This window comes from Scyliorhinus torazame, chromosome 8 (assembly GCF_047496885.1).
Source record: "Scyliorhinus torazame isolate Kashiwa2021f chromosome 8, sScyTor2.1, whole genome shotgun sequence".
NCBI classification, from domain to species: Eukaryota; Metazoa; Chordata; class Chondrichthyes; order Carcharhiniformes; family Scyliorhinidae; genus Scyliorhinus; species Scyliorhinus torazame.
This window is the reverse complement of record NC_092714.1, coordinates 227112209-227135835: the sequence shown is the minus strand read 5'-3', so window position 1 is coordinate 227135835 and position 23627 is coordinate 227112209. Positions and strand designations below refer to the sequence as shown.

The 23627-nt window shown below is 45.7% G+C and overlaps 1 protein-coding gene across 4 annotated transcripts in view; it reads left to right on the top strand.

Annotated features, from left to right (window-relative positions):
* Positions 1-23627, top strand: part of LOC140428420 (collagen alpha-1(XIV) chain-like) — a 295003-nt gene that overhangs the window by 196332 nt on the left and 75044 nt on the right. For all 4 annotated transcript variants that reach the window (XM_072514848.1, XM_072514846.1, XM_072514847.1 and 1 more), the window contains exons 26-27: positions 14716-14855; positions 15145-15268. In XM_072514848.1, the coding sequence (XP_072370949.1) occupies positions 14716-14855; positions 15145-15268 (264 nt within the window). The remainder of the gene's footprint in view (positions 1-14715; positions 14856-15144; positions 15269-23627) is intronic.

The window sequence follows — 23627 nt, the reverse complement described above, 5'->3', positions numbered from 1 at the left end:
CACAGTCTCGACGGTTGTAGCAGCCCCAACTTCACCCCTTTGCTGTGGAGGACGGCCTTGGCCCGGTTGAATCCCGCACGCCTCTTAGCCAGCTCTGCACTCCAGTCCTGATAAATACGGATCTCGCAGTTCTCCCACTTACTGCTTCGCTCCTTCTTTGCCCATCGAAGGACACACTCCTTGTCGGTGAAGCGGTGGAATCTTACCACCATAGCTCTCGGCGGCTCATTCGCCTTAGGCTTCCTTGCCAGGACTCTGTACTCCGTCCAGCTCCAGGGGCCGCGGGGAGGCTCCCGCGCCCATCAGCGTTCCCAGCATCGTGGTCACATATGCCCCCGCATCCGACCCCTCCGCGTCTTCAGGGAGACCCAGAATCCGCAGGATCTGCCTCCTCAACCTATTTTCAAGGTCTTCCAGCTTCTGCCATCTTTTGTGCAGGGCCTCGTGCGCCTCCACTCTAACCGCCAGGCCCAAAATCTCATCCTCATTGTCAGAGGCCTTTTGCTGCACCTCCTTAATCGCCGTCCCCTGCATCTTCTGGGTCTCCACCAACCTTTCAATAGAAGCCTTCATTGGGGCAAGCATCTCCGCCTTTAACTCGGCGAAGCAGCTCCTGACAAACTCCTGCTGCTCCCGTGACCACTGGGCCCCCGCTGCCTGATCCCCGCCGGCCGCCATCTTGCTTTTTCGCACCTGTTCTCCTCTCTTTTCCAAAACCGCTTTTTTGATCGCCCCACTCCTGGTCCCCTCCAGACAGTGCTAGGGAACCCTCACTGCTTCCTTCCCACACCGGGAATCGTCGTCCAAGTGCTGCTGGAGCTCCGTACAAAGGCCCAAAAGTCCGTTGTCGGCGGGAGCTGCCGGCCGTGTGACCTACCTAGGCATAGCCGCAATCGGAAGTGCAGTTTTCTGTCTTAATTTGCCCACCTATGTATCCACGCAGAAACCATTGTCAGTTAAAGGAGGAAATTGTTCAATGAGAATGCGCAGTAGCCACAGGAGGGAAGGAATGGAATGGCAGATTGCAGTCACGTTTCCACGTCCCTGTATAATGGGTTATTTTTAGAGACAGCGGGTACAGGCACACTAAAATCAAAAGTGAATTTGGCACTGAGATACATAGAGGATTTTTGCCAGTGTCAAATCCTTTAGAGTACGAAGAGAAAAAGGGTGTGCAGCAGATTTGTTACGTATGGAGATCGCCAACAACCGAGAACCCCATTCCTTCTCGCTCTTTGATTAACTTATTTGACAAAAAACATCTTGCCCGCCCTTGCCCAGTTGTCAATGTGAAATGTTTTATGACAGGGCAGCATATTATCTACACAGGGGCAGGCAAAATTCAGCCCCAAGTAAAATGTTGTTGTGGGGGTGGGGGTCTCAGTGGGGTGATGTGAGCCACGAGAGGGTGGTAAGAATGGGGGTCTTGAATATGAGACCAGCTGCAGGGAGCAACTGCAGAGGACAGGCCTTAATGGGCCCACACAATGTGGAAGGGGGACCCCTTCAGGAAGGCGCGCCCACTTCTTTCAGACGAGGCCCAAGAAGGGTGACCTGCAGAGCCCCATCCCCCCCCCGCCACTGCGTTTGAAGTCCTCCCACCAGCCTCAAAATTCTGGCAGGCTGGGATGCGGCCGTCTGGCCTCATTGGGATGAGGGAGCCTGGAGCCATCCTCAGCCTCTCCCACACCATGTAAAATAGCGGTCAAGTCGACAGTAGGTGGAAAGATTGAGGGTAATTTTACGACCTCCTCCACATGCAAACGTGCCAATGGGGGACTGTAGAATTCTGCCCTCTATCTGTATCCTTTTTATTCTCTTACCACTGTTATGGGCCAGGGTTTAGAGAATCCCAAAGTGTATCATGGAGTTCACCTGACCCTCAACTTTTAATAGATTGTGGTATGGGGAGCACACGGCCCACTCTACAGGTGTGGTACAGCAGAAATGGAAAAGTATTTTTTAAAGCAAAACAATGTTTATTCTATGAACTCAAGTTAACCTTTTTAAAACATACAGTGAACATCTTAGCAACTATTAATTCAAAATAACCCCCAAAGAATACAACACTAAGTAATCCTTAATAATTTCCCAAACAACATCCAGAAGACAAAATAAACACCTTTTAACAGAAGCACATCAGGTTTACATTCACTACTGAAAACATTTATAATTCTGAATTCACCAAATGATCAAGAGATAGTGTTTTCATGGCAGAGAGAACAGCAGTACACCTGCTTTGTCTGGCTTCAGCTCCAACACTGAAAACGAAACTAAAACACACCTTGCAACAAACAGCCTAAAACGAAAGTAAAAAGCTGACAGACAGCCCAGCTCCACCCACACTCTGACATCACTGATAAACACCCATTTCTTAAAGGTACATTTCTTAAACACCCATTTCTTAAAGGTACTCTCACATGACACCTCTCCCCAAGAAAAAAAAAACCATCAACTTCAAGATGGTTTCATTTTTCACTATCCTTTAAGAAATGCACACAGTAAATATACCTTTTTGTTTCAAAAAACAGCACACGCAAACAGGTATAATAATTTAGTCCATTTTTTCCCCGTTCTTCTTCCAACTGAAATCCTTCTCGATTGACAGTCTCTTTGAACAAGAAGGTCGCTGCACGATCCATCCATTTCTCTACGCCTCGGCATTTCCCTTTAAAGTCAGATACTTTAGTTCAATCTGATCACAGAGTCCCTTGTAATTCTCCAATACATGAGCATTGGTTATCACAGCTTTCAGGCAGTCAGATGCCTGTTGAAAATCCGCTGTCCACTGAAATTTTCGACGTTTCTTCAGTCCATCAGTGGAGCAACCATGCAATAACATTTTTTCACAAATGTTCAATCAAATCCACTCAGGCCAAGAAATCGCATTATTTCCCGTTGTCTTGAGGGTATCGAAAACTCCTCAATAACTGTTGGTTTCACATCCCGTATGGCCAAGGAAAGTGACTTGGGCTTTTCCAAATTCACTTTTGGCTAGGTTTATCACCACCTCCTGAAGTCGATCAAATAACTCCATCAGATGTTTTAAATGTTCTTTCCATGTCTGGCTGAAAATTACCAGATTGTCGATGTATACCGCACAATTGTGTAATCCTGAAACGACTTTGTTAGTTAACCGTTGAAATGTGGCTGGGGCGTTTTTCAAGCCAAATGGCATAACGTTGACTTGGTATATACCATCTGGAGTCACAAAAGCTGAAATCTTCGCCCTTTCGGATAAAGGTACCTGCCAGTAACCTTGAAGTAAATCCAATTTGGAAATAAAAGCTGTTTGCACTGAGTGTTGAATTTAGTGCATTTGAGTGCTATAGTGAGAGTTTGGTGACTGTGGAAGTATAAGGCTTCATTTTTATCTAAAGTCTAGTCTTTCTTTTATTTAGTTAATTAACTTAAAAGTTGCTGTTTGGTTTAGAAGAAGGTGAATTTTCAATCAGCTTTAAACAAAGGTTCTACTTGTAGGTACTTGCAGCTGGAGCTTGTTAATTAGTTAATTGGATTAGGCCAGTTTTCAGAGGCTAGATTCACAGTATAAAAGTGATCCCCTACAATGCAGAATTTGTTTGCACTGAGTGCTGAATTTGGTGCATTTGAGTGCTATAGTGAGAGTTTGGTGACTGAGGGAGTGTTGAATTTGGTGCATTTGAGTGCTATAGTAAGAGTTTGGTGACTGAGGGAGTGCTGAATTTGAGTGCTATAGTGAGAGTTTGGTGACTGAGGGAGTTAGGTGAGGAGGGAGTAAGGCGCTCCTTTCATTTTGTTTCCTACATTTCCGCAAAGAGCGAGAAGGGAGCCAGGAGTTTACAGAGAGTGCAGCTGACTGGGAGGGCGGAGGTCCAGTTGGTCCACAGGGCAGCTTTCTGTAAGGTAAGAGGGGATGGAGGCTAGGCCAGTTGCATGCTCCTCCTGTAGGATGTGGGTGGTGAGGGATACCACTGGTGTCCCCGCTGACTACACCTGCGGGAAGTGCACCCGGCTCCAGCTCCTCAAAGACCGTGATAGGGAACTGGAGCTGAAGCTGGATGAACTTCGGATCATCCGGGAGGCAGAGGGGATGATAGAGAAGAGTTACAGGGAGGTAACCACACCCAAGGTGCAGAACTAGAGTAACTGGGTTACAGTCAGGGGAAAGAAAACAAACAGGCAGACAGTGCAGGGATCCCTCGTGGCCGTTCCCCTTCAAAACAAGTATACCGTTTTGGATGCTGTTTGGGGGGATGACCTACCGGGGGAAGGCCCTAGCGGCCAGGTCTCTGGCACTGAGTCTGGCTCTGGGGCTCAGAAGGGAAGGGGGGAAAATAGAAAAGCAATAGTAGTAGGAGATTCAATGGTTAGGGGAATAGATAGGAGATTCTGTGGTCGCGAGCGAGACTCCCGGAAGGTGTGTTGCATCCCGGTTGCCAGGGCCAGGGATGTCTCGGATCGTGTCTTCAGGATCCTTAAGGGGGAGGGGAAGCAGCCAGAAGTCGTGGTGCACATTGGTACCAACGATGTAGGTAGGAAAAGGGGTGTGGAGGTAATAAACGAGTTTAGGGAGTTAGGCTGGAAGTTAAAAGCCAGGACAGACCGAGTTGTCATCTCTGGTTTGTTGCCGATGCCACGTGATAGCGAGGCTAGGAATAGGGAGAGAGTGTAGCTGAACACGTGGCTGCAGGAATGGTGTAGGAGGGAGGGCTTTAGGTATTTGGATAATTGGAGCGCATTCTGGGGAAGGTGGGACCTGTACAAGCAGGACGGGTTGCATCGGAACCAGAGGGGTACCAATATCCTGGGAGGGAGGTTTTCTAGTACACTTCGGGAGGGTTGAAACTAATTTGGCAGGGGAATGTGAACGGGATTTGTAGTCCAGCAACTAAGGTAGCCGATATTCAGGACGCCAAAGCGTGTAGTGAGGCAGTGAACATAGAACATAGAACATAGAAAATACAGCACAGAACAGGCCCTTCGGCCCACGATGTTGTGCCGAACCTTCCCAGTGGGGAAGGGAACTCTGACAAAGGAGAGTACTTGCAGGCACGGAGATGGGTTGAAGTGTGTATACTTCAACGCAAGAAGCATCAGGAATAAGGTGGGTGAACTTAAGGCATGGATCGGTACTTGGGACTACAATGTGGTGGCCATCACGGAAACCTGGATAGAAGAGGGGCAGAGATGTTGTTGGAGGTCCCTGGTTATCGACGTTTCAATAAGATTAGGGAGGGTGGTAAAAGAGGTGGGGGGGTGGCATTGTTAATTAGTGATAGTATAACAGCTGCAGAAAGGCAGTTCGAGGAGTATCTGCCTACTGAGGTAGTATGGGTTGAAGTCAGAAATAGGAAAGGAGCAGTCACCTTGTTAGGAGCTTTCTATAGGCCCCCCAATAGTAGCAGAGATGTGGAGGAACAGATTGGGAAATAGATTTTGGAAAGGTGCGGAAGTCACAGGGTAGTAGTCATGGGTGACTTCAACTTCCCAAACATTGAGTGGAAACTCTTTAGATCAAATAGTTTGGATGGGGATGTGTTTGTGCAGTATGTCCAGGAAGCTTTTCGAACACAGTATGTAGATTGTCCGACCAGAGGGGAGGCAATATTGGATTTGGTGCTTGGTAATGAACCAGGGCAAGTGATAGATTTGTTAGTGGGGGAGCATTTTGGAGATAGTGACCACAATTCTGTGACTTTCACTTTAGTAATGGAGAGAGATAGGTGCGTGCAACAGGGCAAGGTTTACAATTGGGGGAAGGGTAAATACGATGTTGTCAGACAAGAATTGAAGTGCATAAGTTGGGAACATAGGCTGTCAGGGAAGGACACAAGTGAAATGTGGAACTTGTTCAAGGAACAGGTACTACGTGTCCTTGATATGTATGTCCCTGTCAGGCAGGGAAGAGATGGTCGAGTGAGGGAACCATGGTTGACAAGAGAGGTTGAATGTCTTGTTACGAGGAAGAAGGAGACTTATGTAAGGCTGAGGAAACAAGGTTCAGACTGGGCACTGGAGGGATACAAGATAGCCAGGAGGGAACTGAAGAAAGGGATTAGGAGAGCTAAGAGAGGGCATGAACAATCTTTGGCGGGTTGGATCAAGGAAAACCCCAAGGCCTTTTACATATATGTGAGAAATATGAGAATGACTAGAGCGAGGGTAGATCAGATCAAGGACAGTAGCGGGAGATTGTGTATTGAGTCTGAAGAGATAGGAGAGGTCTTGAACGAGTACTTTTCTTCAGTATTTACAAATGAGAGGGGCCATATTGTTGGAGAGGACAGTGTGAAACAGACTGGTATGCTCGAGGAAATACTTGTTAGGGAGGAAGATGTGTTGGGCATTTTGAAAAACTTGAGGATAGACAAGTCCCTGGGCCTGGCGGGATATATCCAAGGATTCTATGGGCAGCAAGAGATGAAATTGCAGAGCTGTTGGCAATGATCTTTTCGTCCTCACTGTCAACAGGGGTGGTACCAGGGGATTGGAGAGTGGCGAATGTCGTGCCCCTGTTCAGGGACTAGGGATAACCCTGGGAATTACAGGCCAGTTAGTCTTACTTCAGTGGTAGGCAAAGTAATGGAAAGAGTACTGAAGGATAGGATTTCTGAGCATCTGGAAAGACACTGCTTGATTAGGGATAGTCAGCATGGATTTGTGAGGGGTAGGTCTTGCCTTACAAGTCTTATTGAATTCTTTGAGGAGGTGACCAAGCATGTGGATGAAGGTAAAGCAGTGGATTTCGTGTACATGGATTTTAATAAGGCATTTGATAAGGTTCCCCATGGTAGGCTTCTGTAGAAAGTAAGGAGGCATGGGATAGTGGGAAATTTGGCCAGTTGGATAACGAACTGGCTAACCAATAGGAGTCAGAGAGTGGTGGTGGATGGCAAATATTCAGCCTGGATCCCAGTTACCAGTGGCGTACCGCAAGGATCAGTTCTGGGTCCTCTGCTGTTTGTGATTTTCATTAATGACTTGGATGAGGGAGTTGAAGGGTGGGTCAGTAAATTTGCAGACGATACGAAGATTGGTGGAGTTGTGGATAGTGAGGAGGGCTGTTGTCGGCTGCAAAGAGACATAGATAGGATGCAGAGCTGGGCTGAGAAGTGGCAGATGGCGTTTAACCCTGAAAAGTGTGAGGTTGTCCATTTTGGAAGGACAAATATGAATGCGGAATACAAGGTTAACGGTAGAGTTCTTGGCAATGTGGAGGAGCAGAGAGATCTTGGGGTCTATGTTCATACATCTTTGAAAGTTGCCACTCAAGTGGATAGAGCTGTGAAGAAGGCCTATGGTGTGCTAGCGTTCATTAACAGAGGGATTGAATTTAAGAGCCGTGAGGTGATGATGCAGCTGTACAAAACTTTGGTAAGGCCACATTTGGAGTACTGTGTACAGTTCTGGTCGCCTCATTTTAGGAAGGATGTGGAAGCTTTGGAAAAGGTGCAAAGGAGATTTACCAGGATGTTGCCTGGAATGGAGAGTAGGTTTTACGAGGAAAGGGTGAGGGTGCTAGGCCTTTTCTCATTAGTACGGAAAAGGATGAGGGGCGACTTGATAGAGGTTTATAAGATGATCAGGAGAATAGATAGAGTAGACAGTCAGAGACTTTTTCCCCAGGTGGAACAAAGCATTACAAGGGGACATAAATTTAAGGTGAATGGTGGAAGATATAGGGGGGATGTCAGAGGGAGGTTCTTTACCCAGAGAGTAGTGGGGGCATGGAATGCACTGCCTGTGGAAGTAGTTGAGTCGGAAACATTAGGGACCTTCAAGCAACTATTGGATAGGTACATGGATTACGGTAGATTGATATCGTGTAGATTTATTTGTTCTTAAGGGCAGCGTGGTAGCATTGTGGATAGCACAATTGCTTCACAGCTCCAGGGTCCCAAGTTCGATTCCGGCTTGGGTCACTGTCTGTGCGGAGTCTGCACATCCTCCCCGTGTGTGCGTGGGTTTCCTCCGGGTGCTCCGGTTTCCTCCCACAGTCCAAAGATGTGCAGGTTAGGTGGATTGGCTATGATAAATTGCCCTTAGTGTCCAAAATTGTACTTTGTGTTGGGTGGAGGTGTTGACCTTGGGTAGGGTGCTCTTTCCAAGAGCCGATGCAGACTCAATGGGCCGAATGGCCTCCTTCTGCACTGTAAATTCAACGATAATCTATGATTAATCTAGGACAAAGGTTCGGCACAACATCGTGGGCCGAAGGGCCTGTTCTGTGCTGTATTTTTCTATGTCCCACTTTCTCAGTGCAATCCTGCAAATGTGGGATAGGATAAGAGTCCGTTCTTGTAACTGCATTAACCTTTCTATAGTCCACACACAACCGTTGGGCACCGTCTCGTTTATGTACCATCACTATGGGTGGGCTCCATTGGCTGCAACCCACTTCAATTATGTCATTTTAAAGCATACTCTCAATCTCTTTGTTAACCTGTGCCAATTTTAACAGGTCAAGACTATATGGATGTTGTTTGATCGGAACAGCATTTCCCACATCTACATCATGTATAGCCATTTTAGTCCTTCCCAATTTATCTCTACAAACTTGCCCACGTGATATCAATAACTCTTTCAGGTCAGTTTGTTTTTCCTCTGGAAAGTAACTCAACAATTTATCCCAATTTTTAAGAACATCCTCATTTTCCAGTTTAATTTGAGGTATGTCAAATTCCAAGTCATTTGAATTTGGTTCATCACTTTGAGTTAGAATCATTTAAACCTCCTTTTTCTCTCCTTCCCTTTCAAAGTACCTTTTAAGTATATTCACAGAACACACTCAGTGAGTCTTCCTTCTATCTGGTGTTTTTACCACATAATTCACCTCACTTAATTTCCTTTCAATCTGATAACGTCCTCAAAACCTTGCTTTTAAAGGTTCACCTACCACTGGTAACAATACAAAAACTTTATCTCCACTGGCAAAACTACGAACTTTGGATTTCTTGTCTGCTACCTGTTTCATCACATTTTGTGCAACTTTTAAATGTTGTCCAGCCCATTCACCTGCTCTATTTAATCGTTCCCTAAAATTTGACACGTAATCCAATAATGTAAGTTCTGATTTCTCACTCACCAATTTTTCCTTAATCAATTTAAGTGGTCCTCTTACATCATGACCAAAAATTAGTTCAAAAGGACTAAATTTGGTTGACTCATTAGGTGCATCCCTAATTGCAAACAATACGAATGGAATTCCTTTATCCCAATCCTCTGGATAATCTTGACAATAAGCCCTCAACATTGTCTTTGATACCTGATGCCACCTTTCTAATGCTCCCTGCGATTCTGGATGGTACGCAGTTGATTTAAATTGTTTTATTCCTCAGCTATTCATAACTTCTTTGAATAACCTTGAGGTAAAATTTGATCCTTGATCCGATTATATTTCTGTGGGTAGTCCATATCTAGTAAAATATTTAAGTAACTCCTCCACAATCTTTTTAGTTGTAATATTACGTACTGGAATGGCCTCTGGAAACCTAGTAGACACATCCATTATAGTCAAAAGATATTGATTCCCACTTTTTGTTTTAGGAAGCGGTCCTCCGCAATCAATTAGGACCCTTGTAAAAGGTTCCTCAAATGCTGGAATGGGTATTAAGGGCGCTGGTTTTTATCACTGCTTGAGTTCTTCCTATCACTTGACATGTGTGACATGATTGACAAAATTTAACTACATCTTTATGTAGTCCAGGCCAATAAAAATGTTTTTGTATTTTTGCTTGAGTTTTCCTTATTCCCAAATGACCTCCCACTGGTACCTCATGTGCAACTCGCAGCACCTCCTTTCTACACCCTACCGGCAATACTACTTGATGAACTTCTGCCCACTTTTCATCCGCCTGCATATGTAAAGGTCTCCATTTTCTCATCAGACATCACTTTAACGGTAATAACACTCTGGTATCCACTCAGATTCCTCTTCCGTGTATGCTTTCGGATACATCCGTTTTATTTCTACATCTTTCTGTTGTAACTCCGACAATTTTCCTGAAATAAAAATATCCGCCTCATCCTCCACCTGTTCTTTTCCAACCATCTGATCAAAAATCGTTTCTGATAATTGCACTTCACCTTTATCTACGCTCTCTGATTTCTCCTCTTGTCTTAACCTGTGACTTTGCGACCTTGTTACTGCACAATCCGGAAAAATCCCAGGATATTCGTCCTTCAACACTTCAGTTGTCTGATTTTCCACTGGCTTATCAACCACAGTAGGCATCACTCCCACCTGCGATCCAGCTATATCATTACCCAAGATAAACTGTATTCCTGGACAAGATAGTTTCTCTATTACTCCTACTACCACTTCACCACTCTTCACTGGACTTTCCAACCTTACCTTATATAATGGAACACTACTCCTCTCACCCTGAATTCCACATATCACCACCTTTTCTGGCAACATTCCTCCCAAACTACATGACTCCTCATCTCTTACCATTAAAGATTGACTAGCTCCCGTATCTCTTAAACTTGTGACTTCTTTACGTGCTCTTCCTGATGTACATGAGTAAACTTTACCCACACAAGTAAATTCTTTAAAGACATCTGGCACCTTCTTATCAGTCACCTCTTGATCAGGCTGTACAATCTTTTGCACCTCCTTCGCTTCACTTGGGCTTTCCTTTACCACTTTAACAAACCCCACTGTCTTATCCTGTCTTACCACATCAGCCTTCCCAGTGCTTTTCTTCAACCACCAACACTGTGACTTTGCATGGCCTAGTTTATTACAGTGAAAACATTTGAAACTTTTAATTTCTTTTCCACCCTCCTGGATTTATTTTTAAATCTGAGGTACACTCTCATTATTTCCCATCAGATCACCTTTACTTTTACCACTTGAGTATTTCTCATGCCCTCAGTTTCTATCCCTCACAGGCTGAAACTGATGTCAGAAACCAAGCTTTGATTTATGAACTAATTCATAATCATCTGCCATTTCTGCTGCTAACCTCGTAGTGTTAACCCTCTGCTCTTCCACATGAGTTTTCACTACATCAGGAATTGAATTTTTAAACTCCTCCAAAAGCATAATTTCTCTGAGAGCTTCATACATTTAGTTTATTTTCAAAACCCTTATCCACCTATCAAAATTACTCTGTTTGAGCCTTTCAAACGCCATGTATGTTTGACCAAATTATTTCCTTAAATTTCTAAACCTTTGGCTGTAGGCTTCAGGCACTAGTTCAGATGCACCAAAGATGGATTTTTTCACCTGCTCATATGTCCCAGATACCTCCGCCGGTAGTGATGCAAACACTTCACCAGCCCTACCTACCAGCTTTGTTTGAATCAGTAACACCCACTTGCCCTGTGGCCATTTCATTTGTTTAGCTACTTTCTCAAATGAAATGAAAAAGACTTCTACCTCCTTCTGATCAAACATTGGCAATGCTTGGACATATTTCAATAGATCCCCACCAAGCCTTTGACTTTAATGCTCTTTCTCACTATCCTCATCACTGTCATCCAAGGTACATTTCCCTTTACGTCTGCCAATTTTAACTGACTGTCATGTTTCAATACCTTTTCTGAAGTTCAAACTCTCTCTTTATCTTTTTCCCTGATCTGTATCTCCCTTTCTCTTTCTTTTTGTTCTGCTAGGGCTATTCTTTCTTTTCTCCTTTCTTCTCTCTCCTTTTCTTTTCCCTCTCTCTCTCTTTCTTTTTCCTCTCTTTCGTATTCAAGCTGCTTTAATTCTTTCTCATGTTCCATTTGTTTAATTTGTAACTGAATTTTTGCCATTTCCAATGAGTCAAACTGTATCTCAGGCAACTTTAAATGCTTAGCCACCACCATAATTACCTCATCGTTTCGCACTTTGTCAGGTAATGTTAACTGCAATATTTTTGCCAAATCTAACAGTCTGCTTTTAGTCTCTGTCCGTAAGGTACTGCGTGTGACCGTCTCCACCCCCAAAAACTTCAGAGCCTCCGAAAGAGCCATTGTCCACAACACACTCCCCACTTAAACTAGAATACCACACCTGATAAGCAACCACAATATGCTCACCCCTCACTGTCTTTAAGTTCACTAAACCAATCCAATAGATTGACTTTTATCCCGGACGATCCCCCAATTTGTTATGGGCCAGGGTGTAGAGAACCCCAAAGTGTATCATGGAGTTCAGCTGACCCACAACTTTTAATAGATTGTGGTATGGGGAGCACACGGCCCACTCTACCGGCGTGGTACAGCAGAAATGGAAAAGTATTTTTTAAAGCAACACCATGTTTACTCTATGAACTCAATTAACCTTTTTAAAACATACAGTGAACACCTTAGCAACCATTAATTCAAATACAACCCCCAAAGAATACAACACTAAGTAATCCTTAATAACTTCCCAAACAATATCCAGAAGACAAAAGAAACACCTTTTAACAGAAGCACATCAGGTTTACAGTCACGACTGAAAATATTTATAATTCTGAATTTACCAAATGATCAAGAGATCGTCTTTTCATGGCAGAGAGAACAGCAGTACACCTGCTTTGTCTGGCTTCAGCTCCAACACTGAAAACGAAACTAAAACACACCCTGCAGCAAACAGCCTAAAACTAAAATAAAAAGCTGACAGACAGCCCACACTCTGACATCAGTGATAAACACCCATTTCTTAAAGGTACATTTAATAAACACCCATTTCTTAAAGGTACTCTCACATGACACCACATTCTGCATTTCCTTCTGTGCCATTTGCTTTTGATGTCTCGCTACAGTTTCCCCACTGTCAGTTTAAATGCTGATAATCTGCCCTGTTTCTGACTTCTGCTTCTGTCAGTTTGCTTCCCGTTATGTTGTATGTGTTTGGCAAGGGGGGAGAAGGGGAATGAAATCAAATAGGAAACAGGCCAATGGCAAAACATTTATTTTGGGAGAAGTTGACTTAGGCAGGATATAACTGTTTACATGAAGCCAGCAATGTAAAAACTCCCCCAAAGCAATTTTTCATGTAAAAATGACGGCATACTGCTCCTTGCCATCATTATAGTTCACTAACATAGAAGGAGTGGTTTCTTTGCTGGAAATGTACTACTGGAATGGATACTCTGGCAGAATCGTGGTAGGGGCGGAGAGTGAAATGCAGGGAGCCGATCAAAGTTCCATTCACTTTGGCGGGGCTGGGAGATCTTGCTGTCAGGAGCAGCTGTAACATTCCATCCTGGCAATACTTCCAAAGCAGGAGCTGAATTTGAAAAGTTGGGGCTGTTTTTATTGGAAAAGAGGAAGATGCAGGGTGATTTGATAAAGGAATTTAGTTCAGAATAGGATGGGATAGATTAGACATAAACCACAGCCTGGAAATTGGTAGATGCTAGTAATGCATAGGCTTGAGACACCCCTGACATTGGCCCTCAGGCCTCAGATATTTGCCTGCTGGATGTCCCCGGGCAACAGGCCAGCGAAGTGGTCCCACTTTAGGGTCATTATGTTACCTGCAGTGGCTTTCGTTATATTCTGGCCACAAAACGGTTTAAGATATAATTAAAATATTTCTAATCCAAGTCAGCAATCCTTTTTTTTTAATATTAACCTGCCTGTTTTAGGTTAACAGAATAACACTTTCAGCTTTTGGTTTGCAAGTGGCCTGCAACTTTGTTCAATCGTGTGTGATAGTTTAAGGAAGCCAGCGGTAGTGGAACAAAGGTTTATTGAACTATATACAATATTCTGCCCACAGCAGTGACTCTCTCCCAATCCAGTCCTTGCTGCGCAAACTAACCACACCAGGCCCTGCTTTGGGCCGGTTTTTATGTGTAGTCTTTAACAAGCCTCAGCTGGGTGGCCTCTGCCCCGTCCTTAGGAAGGTCGTACTCAGCGGGTCCCATGGGGAGATAGACAGTAGTTTCCCCGTGGTCCTCGTGTGGGTTCTAACAGATAGAAAACAATAATTCTTCTTTTCTGTGGGAGGTGGATTCAGAGACTTTGGGCGACAGAGATGAAATGGGAAAAAGGTACGCAGTCCACTTCTGTTTTTCCCGGCTCACATCCAGGCAAACATTTAGAAACAAACTTCTTTAAAATTAAAGATCAAATTTACTTGGGCCTCTTCTGACCTTGATCCTACCTGTCGCCATGGTTCACCTGGAGCTCCAGCACTGAGCTCAGGGCCCGGATCAGCAGTAAAATCATGTCAGGGTCAGAATGATGTCCTCAGACCTTGAAATTTATGCATTGATGTGGCTCTTAGCTGCTGCCAGGGGAGCCTTCTGCTTCCCTGGAATATGCTGTGTTAAAATGGGAGTAGGCACAAACTGATCAAGAACTCTACAGTGATCATTTGATAATTTTCCATCTCCAGCCCATCCCATTCCTGCCAAATGAGTAGGATTAAAAGTAGGTATTTTGTTTTACAATAGGTAATTATATCTAATCACATAATTAAGTAAAATTGACAGCGATTTAAAGGCACTCATTGAGCCTTGTGGTTGTAATGTTATCTCTGCCGTAACACCTTGAACATATTTATAAAGAAAAGTCTCTCTGGCATTTCTAGCAAAATTTAAGTGTGCCTTTTGAAAAAGAATTATAACCAGTAGTCCTGTTAATTGGCCACAACACAGTTTAAGATATCATTAAAATCTTCTTTGAAATCCAAAGCAACAAAACTTTTTTATATCAACCTGCCCTGCTTGAGGTTTTTCTAAGTTGTTTTGCAGCTTTGTTTAGTCATCTGTGACAAAAAATAATCATTCTTCTTTTCTTCATTAGCTTGCCATGATATCACAGCAGACTTAAAGTTCATAATCGATGGATCCAGGTTTGTAGGAGGGATGAACTTCAAGAAGCTGATTGCCTTTCTGTATGATAGCATTAATGTTTTTAACAAAATTGGTCCTGGAGGAATACAGGTAATTCTGGGTCCAAAATTTTCTGATTTCTTCTGTTACTTTTTTCTTGTTCCGGCTCACAAGCTTTTCCAAAACCATGATCCCTTTTTCTGTGTAAAGGTCTTACATAAAAACTCTTTTGATGGCTAATTATGAAACCGGGAATTGTACTTTTCTTGTTTTAAAGCAAAACAATGAAATGGCTTAATTGCATGAATAATTGTTTATCAAAATCACATTGCCATTTTTTCTGTACTGAAAATGATCAATAGAGATTTGTTTTTCAAATACGCTGATTTATTTTTCATAGGTATCAGTGAGTCAGTTTGGTGGTCACATGAGGAATGAAATTCACTTTGCTTCCTTTCAAAGTAAAGAGAAGTTATTGGGAGCAATCTATGACATACCTTACAGAGGAGCAGACTCGAATACAGGTATAGGCTCAGCAGGCAGGTTAAAATGCAGGCAAACCCATGACTTAGAATTGTCTGAATTACTGTTTTACGTTAAAAAATTCATTTATGAAATTTTCTTTGAAAGTCAATCCTCTGGAATCAGTAAATATTGAGACTTTTATTTCATATTCGGAATCTTTGAATCATAGAAGAATATAGCAAAGGACACTATGCAGCCCATTGTGCTAGTGTTGGCTCTTTGAAGACACAACCCAATCAGTACCATGCTCTTTACCCATAGCCTTAAAATGTATGCCTTTTAAAAATCTAATGACATAGGGATTCTCCAGCCAGGCTTTCCCATTCTCCGGCGCCGTTTTACGGGCGCCCGCGGGATCGCCGCCACGCCGGTCGGGGGCCGTTGACGCCGGAGTCGTTGGCGGCGGTTTTCATGCCGGCGTGGGGACATAGCCCCATTATTAGAGATTCCCGCCCAATTGAATCTGCTTCCGTTGGATGGATTAATTTTAATGGTTCAACTGCCTCAATATTCCTAACATGTTCTATTAATTGTCCAGGTTTAATTTGTCTCGCTGATCACAAATGTTTATTCATTAAGAAGTACAGATTTGGGCCATCATTCACACCAAACATAAAGTACATCTAAATTAACAATTAATATTGTATCCAGAATGAATACCCAATGGAGTCATTTTGTTCACACAGATCTTAACATATGCAGGATTTGGTTTCATTGCAATGTAGCCATATGGATAGTGTAAAATATGTATGTGAGGGAGAAACCTTCAGCAGGTTTGGAATCTAACATCTAACACTTTGTTTTTAGAAAATTATTTTATTTTCCCTTCCTGCATCGTTTCTTAATACCTTTACTTTTCAAATGAATATCACTGTCACATGCAAACACTTCAGTCAACTTTGTATCGATGACCTTATGAGGCAACGGCGGGATTTAGCGGGCCTTTAGTCACGGGCACGAATCCTGTCATGGCCGCAAAATATCACGAGACACCAAAGATGGGGAGCGAAACAGCGATCCGTTGCGCCCAGCGCAGATCCAGGTGCAATGGGTGAAATGGGCGTGAGCCTCAAATCTGACTCCGCGCCAGGCACAAAACCTCGCGCAAATCACCCGACTCGCTCCACCCAGCACGATCTGGATCTCACCCTCGCTGGGCAAGATCCAAGTCTGAATATTTAAACGAGCATAATTGCCCCTTTGCATACCCAATGCCAGATTCAACAGGCCCCACCCAGGAGTCAACAGCCACGCCCGGGAGACCTTGTCATGGTGTCCAGGTGCCAAGTTGACATTGCCAGGGGTTGGGTCCAGGCAGGCCTTGTCAGGTACTGAATGGACAGAGCATGAGGGGGGGCTCCCGGGGGCCTGCCCGACATTTGGGAGGTGAGGGGGGCGTTAAAAACGGGGGTGGAGGGGTGTGTGGCCTGAACTGGGGGTGGGGAGTGAGAAAATCGGGGCAAAATGGCACCCTGATCTGTGAGGAACATTTCCTGCTGGCGGGATTAGCTCGCCATCAGGAAATTCCTCTCAGCGTGGGGAGAAACATCTGAGGCAAAATGCTGTTGGATGCTTCTTGGTGCTACAGACATCGAGTACAACCCCACTAAATGTGCTGTTCAGCCGAGTTTAACTACAGTCGAGTTGCTGAATCGTGCCCAGGAATTGCACCAATGAGATTTCTGATCGCACTCTTCCTGGGCCCTCCCCGATGACATGATCAAGTACATGTCCTGGGAGTGCGGGAACCTGAACTACATCGATTTAAATGTATTTTACTGTATTTTGCTAGGTTAATGTCGCAACTTCAGCCCTTGTCTACTCTTTCCACCCACCTGTGGTAACATTACACGGTGCGAATGACTAATGTTTTTTAAAAACAGAAAGCAGGTGCCATGACCTCCGAAGGGGAGGAAGGAGGTGAGCATCCCTCTCCACATTAGTCCAGGGAGTCCAAGGGGACAGAGCCCATTGCCCAGCTCCAGAGAAAGCAGGGGGGGGGGCAATTGATAAAAATGAATGGAGTCTTAGTGTAAAAGATTAACAATGATCTCAGGATAATGGAGCCTGAGTAAGAAGGGTGCCTATTAGTCTTGCCTATCCCCGATGCAGAAAGTATTTGTGCCCCTTAACATTCCTTTGACTCAGGCTCGTCAAATTAATTGGCCCGCATGAGTTAACCCTTAAAAATGTCAGGTGCCCACATTCTCAGTCAAGGTGAGGGGTGATAACTCATGGTTTTAAACGCTTGTGTTATAACCCGCACGAGGCTTACTGGGTTGGTCGAATCAGTCTCCCCGTGAGCCTCAGAGAATACAAGATAAGGGGGCGGGGAACCACTTGGGGGTTCAGTTCAATATAAAGTCTGCCAGAGTCGATACCGACTCGACAGATCTGGCTGGGATCTGACACATGTTGTAAATATTATTATGAATAATAAAATAAGTTTTCTTTGAAGCAACTTGGTCTGGATTTGTGGTTCCAAAAGCTTGGGTACATGGGATCGAGAGGGACTGTCTACATAAGTGCTGACACCACCGACCTTTGAGGATGCATTCACCCTCAAGGTGGACAGAACCGTCCAGTTGACCCTGCCCATGAGAGATAGCTGACCATTGATATTTCCTGTCAAAATCCCCAGTGATCTGGGGACTAAGGGAGGGCACCAGCAGACAGGAGGCCAAAGGTGATTCTGAACGGGGCGATGGCATAGAACCGACCGGTGAAGCAGTGGAGATGGAAGGCTATCTGAGATGTGAATGAGGAGTAGCCGCCGAAAAAGATGTAGGACTGGCTGCTTCTCGGACTGGGAGAACAATGGGCCAAGGGAAGTACTGAAGTTAAGCGGCTGTGACACCAACCTGAGGGTCTCTCGCTCTCTCTCTCACTCCCTCACCCCTCGCAGCTTACTGATCAAGAATGATATGGAGTCAGTGGAGCTGGCAATTTTGCTAATTACAGTGCTGGAGGAGCACAGACCCCAGCAGCAACGAGGAGCGGCGACACACAGGGAACACCCAGTGCCAGTAGACCGGGGGCTGCAGGGCAGGCTCAGGGGCCGGGGGCAGCAGCAGCTGAACAGGCCGCACAAAGGAGATCGAGGGTATACAGGACCCGTGTGTCCTTCGTGGAGCTTCAGACAACATGTGCCACAGGAGACTCCAGCTCAGCAGGGAGACAATGCGGTGTCTGGGCCACATTCTGTCCAATTTGGCGCCATGTGGAGGCGGATGGCACCCCCTCCTTGTGGTCGTGACGGTTAGGGCAGCCTTCAACTTCATTCCAGCGCTCCACGGGTGACCTGTGTGACATTTCGTAGTCATCCGCCCATAAATGCATCCATGATGCACTCTATGGGAAGGCCTCAGATTTCATCCATTTTGACCTGGACCAGGCCCAGCAGGACAGGAAGACTGTGGGATTTACCATGATAACTGGTCTGACACAGGTGCAGGCGATAATTGATTGCACTTATCAGGGGGTCCCGTTCATTAACAGGAAGGGGTTCCCTCCCTTAATGCTCAGCTGGTTTGCGACCACTAGATGAGGTTCATGCACGTGTGTGCACATTTCCAGCGAGCATGCATGATAGCTACATCCTTGGGCAATTGCAAATCTCTGGAATATTCAAGGGTCAACCAAGGCTGCAGGGATGGCTTGTTGGGGACAAAAGATACCCATTGAGCTCTTGGCTGATAACGTCAGTGTGGTGGCCTGAGACCGAAGCAGAGGCCCTCCACAGCGAGGCTCACAGTGCCACCCAGTCTGTGATTGAACGGCGCATTAGGCTCCTCAAGATGCCCTTCTGCTACCTTGATAAGCCCAGTGAGACCCGACAGTACAGTCTCCACAGGGTCTCCCACATTGTGGTGGTCTGCTCTGCCTGATATAATTTTGCTCAGCAGAGGGGTGACCACCTTACTGATGAAGAACTGAAGGAGTGAATTGTCACTTTGGATGAGGAAGAAGACCAGAAAAGAGTGGGGAAAGAGTCCTGAGAGGAACAGGAAGGTGGAGGACAGGCGGGGTGAGGGTTTGCATGGTCAGAAGGACCAAGGCTGCCCTCATCGCTTCCCACTTCACACTATAGGAACACCACATTGTCCGGCAGCTTGAGAAGCCCCTCCCCACGCCAAGACCTTGCTAACCACTCTGTGACCAGGAAGGAGAGTCATGGTAAACCTTAATCATCTTGGTGCTGGGCCTGGTAGCCCTTGTGCCTGCTGATCAGAAAATGGCGGAGGGTGATGAAAGCTCTTTGATGCACCTCAGCCAATGCCGATGTCCTGTCTTTCTATTCTCAGCATGCTGCCTCCCCACTCATGTGCTTGTGAGTTTCAGCCCTTGATCTCTTTGTCACATACCACTAGCGAGGGATTAGGGGCGAGTGTCTAGGGCTCATTGGTTAATGCCTGAGTCCTTTCACTTTGAGTGGGCCTAACTGTTTTCCTGAATTTGAAGGCCTGTGTGAAGATCTGTGTCCAGATGGGGTAAAGCACTATCCCATAGGGAAGAGGGTTAATGATAGTGAGATGTGAAGAACAAGAGTTTTTATTACGGTGACATATGCATTTGTGACATTTGCTGAAGACACCCAGCTATTTGCACCTAACTTCACCCGTGCCACTCTGTGGCCCTATAATTCCTTAGACTTGCAAACCCTCCCACTGAATCTCAGTGTATTTCCAGAGTGCACATAAGGAGTGGAGGCGGCTTGCTGCCTTCCATGCTCTGTTGCCTGAGATGCCCTTGGCAGGCATCCTCTGGAGGACTGGGACCTGGAAGGCCTCGGTCTACGGTCTACTCTGGTGCTGCACTGGTGTTCTCTTGGAATCTCACAAAGTCCCTGCAGTGCAGAAGGAGGCCATTTGACCCATAGAGTCTGCATCGGCCCTCTGAAAGAGCATCCTACCTAGGTCCACTCTCCCACCTATCCCTGTAATGCCATAACCCCACCTGACCTGCACATCTTTGGACACTAAGGATCAATTTTTAGCATGGCTCATGGAGGGGCAGCTGGGATGAGCTCCATAAGCCTGAACATCATCTGGCACTGCCAGTCCTGGAGGCCCACCATTGTCAGGACTATGGTGTTGAACCCCTCAGCCATGACCCTCAGGCACTGAGGCATGCCTCGGAGTTCAGCAGTCATGGATCTGATGTCTTGTCCTAGACTTTTTGCAGCAGCCGCCACCCCGGCAGTGTTGGCTTGGGTGCCACGTTTTGGCGGCAACATCTCCTGCAAAAGGAGGCTTTGGGACTCCTCCATTCGGCCTTGTAGTCACAGGAATGTTGCTGACAATGCCCACTGGTATTCCCAGCTGTGCCTTTGTGTCTCCAACAGCTGAGAGATGAATGTGTCTAGTGGCATGGCAACTGGCTGGAGCACGTCTGTGTCCTGGCATCCATCAGACCTCCGAATATCTGATCCCTGGGATGTTCCTGCCCCCACCTGGTGTTCATTAGAAGCCGCGTGGTGCTCACCAGATAGTGACCCAGAAGTTTGCCTGCTAAGTTCACTCAGAAACTGTGTCTGTCTCTGTAATGGTGGAGATATCTGTGACGCTTCATCCGTGCCCTACTCCGAGATCATCCCCGAGGTGCTTTTGAGGGTGGGCAGCGGGGCACAGCTGGTTGACGTGCCAGGCGCTTCAGCTAATCTTCTTGCAAGGCAATTGGCATGGTTTTAGTACATGGCCTGGTCAAGGGTTTGAACAACGAAGCACTCAGTTTAGACTGATCATCTGGATGAAGGATCAGTAGTTACTCACGTTTCTCCCACAGGCCAACCTCGCTCTCAAAGCAGGCCTACTACTGCTCATTCCCTGAGAGCTCTATAGCACTCTCCTCAAATGGAGTCAGGATCCTCAGCTCGGACATTCCACTGCCAGTTTTCTCTCTCTCCGGGCTTTGTAAATATGTGTGATGGAACTGGGCCTGTGTTCCCAGTCACGTTCTGCTGCATGTTGGTCATTTTGCATAACTTTTTATCTATTCTGCTTGGAAAATATGGCATACTGACACTGAAGTATTCCTGATGAAGCTTCGAACAATGTGGTTAGTCAGAAAAACAGATGCCATAGTGGTGCCATTGGATATGTTGGTCGAATCCTGTTGCAGCATTGACGGCACAACCAGAAATGAAAGGTGATTTGTTATGTTGTAGGTGTAACATAAATGGTTTCCTTGTGGCGCACTTGACAAAGGAAGGTTCAGACGTGGAGATAACTTCAACACGTTTATTAAACTATTTACACTTCTATTACTCGGGTTCGACACTTCTGCTAATCCTACTATAGCTACCCAGACTGACTAACCAGTTGCTGCAATCCACGTGGTGGGAGTGATATTGAATCAACCCTGTGTCTTTACTCACTGACTGTCTCCACTGGAAAGAGGCAGATCATGTGTGTGGTGTCCTTTATATATGGGTTGGTCACCTCTGTGTGTATCGTGAATGTCCATTGGTCGTGTCCTATCTAACTGATCTATTGGTTGAGTGTGTGTGTGCGTGTGATGTCTCTGATGCTCCCTCTCGTGTCTAACTAGCCTACATGCATTTACATTGATGCACATCACCACATCCCCCCTTTTTTATATGTTACATATTTTCTGTACACTTTGAGAAAATTGAACAAAGAACAGGTAGATAAGGTAAGGTATATAGTCATGGGAACAATAAGTCCAAATCATTCATGTGAGTCCAAAAACCATCAATCATCATGGCCAAATGTCTCTCTTGGTTATGAACGCCATCAACGTCCCTGTGCCACAGGAACCAAGAAGTGGTCAAATCACTTCGCTGTCTGATTTGGAGTCCCATTTTCGATGTTTGTGATGGTGCTGTCGGATGGCATCTTGTAGCTGATAAGGTGTTGATGTTGAAGAGGTACTATCAACAGTATCATTCGAGGTCATGGATGTGGCATATGTTGAAGTTGGATGAGACTGTACATACTGGTTCTGGCCACATGCTGTGCAGGAAAGGTGATCCTGCTGAGAACCGTTGAAGCTTGTCGAATTGGAAGCAGAATTGCTGCTCGCATAAATACCTGGTGATGGTGTGAAACTAGAACCTTGCATCTGTAAGGAATGTGCCGTCTGGCCAGGCTAGGGTGCAGCAAATCCTGGGCTGTAACTAAGGCATCCAGTCTGTCGTGCAGATTGCACTTGCGGTAGTCCTCCTTCGGTCTTGATTCCATTAGTGGGCAATCCGTGTGCTGGCCTGTTTGAGAATATGCTGCATAGACTGCTGGCTGCTGCATGCCAAGATGTGGCCGATGCTGAAAAGACAGAGCTTCTGCTCACCATCGCCAGTGCCAGAGCAGAAGAAATCTTTAACACTGGGTTTGTCCAGCATGAGCTGTCATTGGCCGCACTGCTGGTGTGGAAGAAATGTGTGGATATAGCTATGGTGAATATTGGTGTATTTCTCTTGGACTGTAGCCGCTGCTTGTTATTACTGACCCAATGTAATTGTTAGGTGATCCATCTCCTGTCGATGTGGCATCTGCTGTCATCCTGAGCGTGCCATCACTGAGGTTGCGGCATTCCCTGTCTGGAGTAAAGTCTGGCTTACGTGAATCAGAGTCGGCGTTTGGTTGCTTCCCATCTGGAGTCTGGTCTGTTTTAACTGAGTCAGTGTTGTTTTGTTGATGCTCCCCGTCCGGAGTCTTAGCAGGTTCACTGAAGTCAGCTGAGATTTCTTGAAGGTGCACGTCTGGAGTCGGAACATGCAGGAATGCATTGACTTGTGGAGAGGTTCAAACGAATGTGAGTGGAAGTATCGTGGTGTCACCTGAGTCACCAGTAGTCTCACAGTGATCGTCAAGTGCCTCTCTACACACTAGCTGAGGTCTGTCACTTTGCACATCTTGCATGGGAAGTGGGATGCTGTCGTCACTCGTCTCACATACTGTGGGTAGAGCCTCAGTAGCTGCTTGTTTTTCACTCGGGTTGGGTAAATTGTCAGAGTCTTCATCTGGTGGCGCAAACAATGTGGATGGACTGTCATTGTCTTGCTGTTGTCCTTCATTTTGGCATGGACTGTCATTGTCGCTTTGTACTTCACTGTAGCATGATAGACCGTCATGGTCGTCCTGCTGTGCACTGGAGCGTGGTAGACTGTCATAGTCTTCTTGCTGTTTACTTGAGCATGGCAGACTTGCATCGTCTGCCGCTAGTTGGTCAGAGGAGGTTGCTAGACCCTCATGGTCTTGTTCCTGCAAGAACTGCGCGTCGGTTCTATCTTCTATCGTGGAGGCTGTCCACAAGCTTGCTGCGGAGGCTTGTGACACTGGAGTCACCTTTTGTTCGTGCAAGGACTGCGGCGTTGAGTCTTGCGTGAGTCGGTAATCC